Raw genomic sequence first — 8,378 nt, forward strand, 5'->3', positions numbered from 1 at the left:
ATCAGCCTATGCCCCTGACGAGTTTTCCTGCCTGGCTTGGACATTCCATCGTCAAGCCCATGTTCGTCAACAATCTCCGTTGCCGATTTTCCTTTAACGAACCTACAGCCGCATAAATTTGTGCTGCCGATTTATCCCACTGTTGGCATGGCTGCCAGCACCCTTAGGCACTGTTTTGGACAACCTGTCGAAGTGTGCACCTCATGCACGTTTAACGCTGTTACAGTAGCCTTTTATTTTCTACATGTTAACAATATATGATGCATGGTGGAGTGGAATGCGATGAAAACATTAGTAAAACAGTTTCTCAAATGTTTCAGTATCATAAACTTCTTCTCAATTTTGTGCTTAATAAACTAACCATGAAAGAGCATGAATGCAGCACAAGATGATTCTAAACACATCGGATCTCTTTCTCGTGTCAATGTTAGGGGAATATTTACTTGTAAGTTACAACATTATTTTTTTGGTGATTTCATAAAGGAAAAACACAAATCTCATAGGATAAACAAGACTAACCACAGGCCTGGAAATTATTCAAATTAGAAGTTAGATTTTAAAAAAAAAATAAAAAAGCACATCATGTATACAGAAAATTAATAGTAAGGCACCCAATGTATACAGAAAATTAATAAGGCAATGGGTTTGTTTCATCTTTTAATAACTTTTTCATACCAGAAGAAGAAGAAGAAGAAGATAGATACAAACAGGGTTTCCATTATCTCAGTAGCAAAATAATACTCCCAACACACAGTCAGAGCAAGAAAATTAAAGCTTTAGATGTTTTTAGTTTCAACAAACCTTAAAACAAATAGATACAGCAAGAAGAAGGAAAGCATACCCAACAAGAACGTCAAAGTTCTCAAGTTCTCAAGAAGAACCCTTAAAAAGCTTCTAGCACCATATCCCTTCTCTGTCTCGCACGCACAAACAAAACAATGTTGTTCACTTTCTATCTATGTTGTTCTTCCATTTTTTTCAATAAATCCTATATACGTAAGACCCAAAACAAAACCCGGATCAAGAAATTAAAAAACAAACATAAGCTAATACAAAAGGGGTTGGGCTGTATAAGAAAGAGTGGAACTTTACTTGCAAGGTGAGAGAAGAATAAAGAGCGAGGCTTCAATCGAGATTAAGAAAGGATAGAGTTGCAGAAGATGACAGGGAGTGGCTTCCTGAGAATTACTTCCCTTCCCCCGCTACTACACCTCTCCGATTAGAGAGCGCTACAATACTCGGTATACATAGCAAATACCATTCATGAAGCTAGAATAGCTGGCCAAGTAGAGAGCAACAGTGCTCTACTTTTTTTCAATCGCTAGCTATTACATAGATGAGGACGAGTTACGTGCCCCGCGTACTCACCTTTAATTTTCATAAAAAAGTTGAGTTCTGATGCTAGAAAGATATAAAGTTATTTAGGTCCTCCAGCATTCCAAATCTATTTTGGAGCTTCACGATCAATGATTCAAGGTTGTTTTAAGTTCTGCAGCATGCGAGGGTAAAGAATAGTTGGGTCTTGGCGTATTTACTGGTGGAGTCTAAACGTCATGTGTGTATTGGAATGTACCCAGCATAGAAGTAAAAGCTCTAGCATCACGTGTGCATTAAGGTGTACTCAGCTCTTCTTAGACAGGCAGTTCAAGCACCATATATGCACAGAGGTGTTTTCTGCACTAAAATAGAAATTCAAGTACCACGTGTGTACAGGAGGGATGCCCAGAGATAATAGTCAAAGCGTCACGTGTCTCTATGTAGTTTTTTTTTAATAATAATAATAATAATTTTTTAAAATTTATTAATGATGATGACAATAGTAATAATAATAGTAATAGTAATAGTAATAGTAATAGTAATTTGTAGTTTTCTTTCAAATCAAATTTATGGTTGTTTTTCAATATTAAGAATATTTTTTGTTAATTTAGTGATTATTTTATTGATAATATTAATTATTATAAAAAATAATAATACTGATAATATAAAAGATAATATTTTTAATATTAATACTTTTTATTATAGTAAAAATAATAATATTCATAACACAAATAATACTATTTTAATTTCAAGAATATTTAGAATGCAAATAATAATATTTTTTATATTAAAAGTTTAAATTATTATAAAAATAATAATTTTATAACGAAAATAATAATATCTTTGATATAAATACTTTGTATTCTAAGAAAAATAATAATATTTACAACGCAAATTATAATATTTTTTATATTGATACTTAGAATTGTTGAATATTTTTAATAATATTACGTTGCGGACTCACTTTTTATTTTTATAAAAAATACCATAAACATTTATAACATAAATAATAATATGTTTTCAATATTAATAATAATATTTTCTTTCAAATTTATTAATTATTTCATTAATAATATTAATTATAATAAAAACAAATAATATTCCTAAAACAAATAATAATATTTAGAATCTTAAGACCCAACAACTTTGAGTCTTGATGAAGGACCCAATAGAATTGGATCCTTATACAAGACTCATTAATCTTGGGTCCTGACGTCAAACTCATTCCCTTTGGATCCAGCGCCATGATCCAAGTGCCACTTGTCATCTAGTGAAGTGCGATCATGACTCATCCAACGCAACCCAAACACCATGTATGTGCTGGGGGGTGCTCAACCTACAGGTAGGCAGCCCAGCGCCATGTGTGCACAGGGGTGTGCTCAGCACTGAGGCAGTAGCCCAAGCGTCATGTGTGCGCTGAGATGTGCCCCGCACTGAGGCATAGCCCAAGTGCCATGTGTCCCCACGTAGTTTTTCTTCGATAGTAATAATAATTTTTTAAAATTTATTATTGATGATAATAATAATACTAATAATAATTTTTACTTTTACCTTTCAAATCAAATATTTGATTGTTTTTCAATATTAAGAATAATCTTTTTCTAATTTAGTAATTATTTTATTAATAATATTGATTATTATAAAAATAATAATATTTATAACACAAAAGGATAATATTTTTAGTATTAACACTTTTGATTATAGTAAAAATAATAATATTCATAACATAAATAATACTATTTTTAATTCTAAGAACATTTATAACACAAATAATAATAATTTTTATATTAAAACTTTGAGTTATTATAAAAATAATAATAATATAACACAAATAATAATATCTTTGATATGAATATTTTGTATTATAAGAAAAATAATAATATTTGCAACGCAAATTATTATATTTTTTATATTCATATTTAAGGCCCTGTATGTTTGCTGGAAAGTTGTTTTCATTTAGAAAGTGAATTCTGAGAAAGTGATTCTAGGAAAGTGAATTATTTTTTGATGTTTGATAGTGTAATGAAAAATAAGTTGAAAAATACTTTCAAGTATTTGGTTATATCATGAAAAATGAGCTGGAAAAAAACTTATTAATGTTTTATTTTTTTCAAGTTTATTAAAATAATGAGAAACAAATCTTACAAATTAAAAAGTTGAATGAGAATGAAATTAAAAAAAATATAATTTCATAAATTATCTCAAATAAAATAAATAATAATCAAAATAATAGAGATCAAATCTAATAAATAAAAAAAATTAAAAGATGAAGAAATTAAAATAATAATAATTACCATTTCATAAATTATTTTAAATAAAATAAGTAACAATCAAAAGAATGAGGAACAAATTTGATAGATAAAAGATTTTAATTAAAAAATAATAAGGGAAAAGCAAATAATAATTATAAGAATAAGGTCCAAAGTTAATATAAAAATTAAATTTTAAGGGATGAAATTGAAAAAAAAATATTCAAAACAAAATATATATAGCAATCAAAAGTTTGAGGATCAATTTTGATATAATTAGCAAATATTATGACATTTCTAAATTTTTCACAACTTCTAGAAAGTGTTTTCCTTCCAAAATAAAAAGAAAACACTTTTCTAGAAACCAAGCCAAATTTTTCTTTAACTAGAAAGTGTTTTTCCGTAAATCAACTTTCGTAGTGACAAACAAACACATTAAAATTTGGAAAGAGGTTTTCAGAAAACCACTTTCCATCAAACAAACGCCCCGTTAGAATTGTTGAATGTTTTTAATAATACTATGTCGCGGGCTCACTTTTTATTCTGATAAAAAATACTATAAAAATTTAGAAGATAAATAATAATATGTTTTCAATATTAATAATAATATTTTCTTTCAAATTTATTTATTATTTTATGAATAATATTAATTATAATAAAAATAATAATATTTATAAAACAAATAATAATATTTAGAATCTCAGTACCTAGGAACCTTGAGTTTTGATGAAGGACCCAATAGCATTGGGTCGTAACACCGGACCCATTCCCCTTGGATCCGGCGCCATGACCCAAGCACCACGTGTTCCCAAGTGGGGCGTGATCATGGCTCACTCAGCGCAACTCAAGCGCCACATGTGCGTAGGGATGTGCTCAACCCCCAGCCAGGAGTCCAAGCGCTACATGTCCCCACGTGGTTTTTCTTCGATAGTAATAACAATATTTTAAAATTTATTGATGATGATAATAATAATACTAATAGTAATTTTTAATTTTACTTTTCAAATCAAATCTTTGGTTTTTTTTCAATATTAAGAATAATATTTTTCTAATTTAGTAATTATTTTATTAATAATATTGATTATTATAAAAATAATAATATTCATAACACAAAAAATAATATTTTTAATTCCAAGAATATTTAGAACACAAATAATAATATTTTTTATATTAAACTTTGAATTATTATAAAAATAATAATAATATGTTTGATATGAATACGTTGAATTATAAGAAAAATAATAATATTTACAACACAAATTATAAAATTTTTTATATTAATACTTAAAATTGTTGAATAATACTATGCCGCGGGCTCACTTTTTATTTTTATAAAAAATATCATAAAATTTTAGAATATAAATAATAATATTTTTTCAATATTAATAATAATATTTTCTTTTAAATTTATAAATTATATTAATTATAATAAAAATAATAATAATTCTCACACAGGAATCAGCTCAAGCACCACGTGTGCGCTTTGTTTGCCGGACACAGTGGTAGTTAGCCCAAGCATCATGTATGCGCTTGGTCTGCCCAGCACACAGGGAGGCAGCCCAAGCTCCCACGGCTGGGCAGACCAAGCGCCAGGTGGATGCGGCCTTGGGCGCGGCCACCAGGCATGTCCTGCACAGCGTCAAAGCCCGACAACCCAATACCAGATGTTTGTAGCCTCAACAGGCACTCCTCCAACCTGACGCTTGTATCCTGCAAGCTGCAGCCTCACCTCATGCCCCTATCAAACAATGCAGTCCACAGTAAAAGCATTTATAATATACACACTATATAGAACAGTACAATTCACAATAAATTTACTCATAATAAACAATAGCCACGTTACACTAAAATACTGATGAATTTTAGTTATAGGTAATTAAATATGGATCGCATTGGTGTGAATGCTCCAAGTATACTTAGGTATTTTTTATATTAAAACTTTTGTTTATATAAAAATTAAACCATCCACGTGTCAGGTGATTAAGAGTTTATTATCAGTTTTTTTATACAGAAAATGAGTCTTTGACAGGATAATCAGTGAATATAACAGATTGATCCGTAACACATGCAACTGTTAAAAGAACGCATGTGAGTAAAAGAGTTTGTAGCGATATTAAAATTGTACTATTATACACAATTTGTATAGAATTAAAAAAGAAATAAATCGATTATCCGATTAAATCAACTGGTGGGACATTCTCCATTAATGTCCAGCAGAGCACAAAGAAGTGGAAAAGGATAAACGAGTATCACTTTGTCCAAGTCCACCTACGGAACTTTCGTCCCAGGAATATATTTTATGTATATTCCTAATGGATGATAGAGAGCGTGTACGAGGAAAATATAAGCTCGTTAATGCTTTCGTGGAGACCGACTTCAAGCCTTGCAGATATCTTGTTAAATAAAAGACAATGATATACAGGAACCCTTTTCTAGTATAATAACCTTTTCCCCCAAAACTCTAATGATGACTCTTTTGTGAAAAACCAGAATAGCTTTTTGAGGATTAGAGGAACTCAAGTGAACATTAGTGGAAAATTTCTGGCAGTTGCGAGCCGGGAATAGGCATGTTCCTTGTTCCTTGTTACCGAACTTCTAATGGCGTATTCTCTGCTCTTCGTAGTCCGACTGACCAAAAATATGTAGCTGCTCAAGCAAGCTTATACATGCTGCGAAGGAGCAAAATCAAAACCTAGTATGTACCATGTGATATATATGTAATGAGGTATTTGGCATGGAGAGTAAAAGATTAACTTCATTTCGACACGGGAAAAATATCTCGACAGTATGCTTTCTTTTTGTTAACAGAACTTTGGAGGAACCTAGATCACATCAGGAAAACATGTCTATGACCGCATTCAACCATTCCTGTAAGATTCATGTCAATCATCATCAGAGCCAAGGACCTGCTGCTTAAACTCTGCAACTTCGGCAGCCAACTCATCCCTATTTTTCTGCATAACACAAGCACAAGACATTGATCAGTTGATTCTTGCAGTGCACAATTATTTTGAATTCCAAAACAATTCAGATTACAACCTTGAAAAGCAGATATCGGGTGGCGAACCAGGTGGTGTAGCCAAGACCCACAACTTCCATCAATTTTGGAAACTGAAGCCATGAAAATGGAACTTATTCAAACAAGGTTATTCATTGTTCCGAGGAGCTTCAAAACTATCAAATTAATGAACATACGAACCAATGGAATAGAATCAACAGCACCAACAACAGCTACAACCAGCCAAAAGGCAACCAGGGCACCACTTGCATAAAAAAGAACAGAAAATGCATCTTCAGGGTCAAACTGCAAATTTTAAACAAGCAAGGTATCAATATTCCTAAAAGCAAGGAACAGAAAGTTTTCAATCCTCTCCCACCCCCAGTTCCATCTCAGGAAATAAAAAATATCCATACAAGACAGCAACCAGAACCATTGTACAGTGGCCTCTAAAAAGAGACCACAGGGTGAAAAAACTGTAGATATCAACCAAAAAGCAGCTTTCAATTGGCAACTTGTTTTCTACAGACTCTTTCACAATCCAAATCACACTAATAAGTCAGTAAAATTAAGAGAAACAGGGCAGGGGGGCATGAAATAATCCAACAGATTGACAAAGCAAAATGCGAGTGTCTGGAAATCATCTCCTTTCACAGATGGTTCTCCCGCAGCTACTTTTGCATTGAGGTTAGATCCAGGTGAGATGTATATATTAATAGACCATTCTCAACGGATCTAGGATGTGGTAAAAGCTTCTGATTTTGATAAAAAGAATGGAACGGAAGAGTATCAGTGTCAACCTAAGATTGTTAAAACATAGGAAAGAAAAGTTAGATTCCTAACCTGGGGTGCCCAGATGGTACCCGGGATCCAACTTGATCAAGCACATGTAAATACATAAACTTTTACTACTTTCCATTACTCATCATGCAGACAAATTTGCATTAGAAGTTATGGATCTGTTAAGATAGATTATTCAAAAGGAGCATACCGCAAGCACAAGTCTAAAAATCAAGGAGAGAAGATAAGGGATATAAGAAAGAAGAAAAAACTCAATTAAGTGTAAAGATTGAAAAAAAAAAATCAAAAGTAGCACTGGAAAATATGAATTTGTCAAAACTGTGTTGCTCAGATAACCGCTCAGGAATGAATTTCATCAAAACTCTCATAACCTTTTCATACTCATCATAGCAACAACTTTGCATTAAAAAAAAAAGAAAAAGAAAATCCCATTGGAAGCTGATAGCGGATGAGATGAAGAAATAAAGATGAGAGAATCACAAGGAAAACGATTAAATAGATGAGAAGGGAGAGGTTAAATTTATTAGGAAGACAAAACATACAAACTTTGCTTTCCTCACCAGGTTAAAAAAAAACTCATCACTGACTTCAGCTGCTGTTGCTTCCTCAGTTTCAATTTCGGTGAGTGCTGGACTTTCTTCCACCGCCACTGCACCATTTCGGTCTTCTTTAACATATTGATTTGGTTCCTCAGAGAATGTTGCTCTGATCCCTAAACAAGTTAAGAAAGCGTTACCATGAAATCCAACCAAATACAAAAACAAAACAAAAAATATAAAACCTAGGGTTCTGTATCGTACGGGAGTAGAGGCGGCGGCGGCGGCTGGTGGGGGAGATTAGGGTTTTCTGGAGAGTGAGAGAGGTCTTGGGGCGGAAGTGATAGGGAATTTTGGGGTGATTTAATACGCAGGGAGTTGTTGCACGCAGCTCCATTACCACTTCCTTTCCTTTTCAAAGCCTCTGTCTTTGGAAGGCCAAAATGGGTGCTCCCGCTGCATTTCTCGGTTATCTGC

The 8,378-nt window shown here is 32.3% G+C and overlaps 1 protein-coding gene and 1 non-coding gene across 2 annotated transcripts; both read right to left on the bottom strand.

Moving 5' to 3' along the window:
* Positions 1-6,301: 6,301 nt before the first annotated feature.
* Positions 6,302-8,378, bottom strand: LOC133693469 (protein CURVATURE THYLAKOID 1D, chloroplastic). Its single transcript, XM_062114688.1, has 5 exons — positions 8,166-8,378; positions 7,926-8,077; positions 6,766-6,870; positions 6,606-6,677; positions 6,302-6,520 (listed from the first exon to the last, which is right to left on the bottom strand). Exons 1-5 carry the CDS (start codon positions 8,296-8,298, stop codon positions 6,449-6,451), a joined length of 534 nt encoding a protein of 177 aa, XP_061970672.1. The 5' UTR covers positions 8,299-8,378; the 3' UTR covers positions 6,302-6,448.
* LOC133695512 (small nucleolar RNA snoR128) lies at positions 7,689-7,758 on the bottom strand. The gene has a single exon (XR_009842463.1). It is a non-coding gene; the product is annotated as a small nucleolar RNA snoR128 (small nucleolar RNA).

Source organism: Populus nigra, chromosome 5 (assembly GCF_951802175.1).
Source record: "Populus nigra chromosome 5, ddPopNigr1.1, whole genome shotgun sequence".
NCBI lineage: Eukaryota > Viridiplantae > Streptophyta > Magnoliopsida > Malpighiales > Salicaceae > Populus > Populus nigra.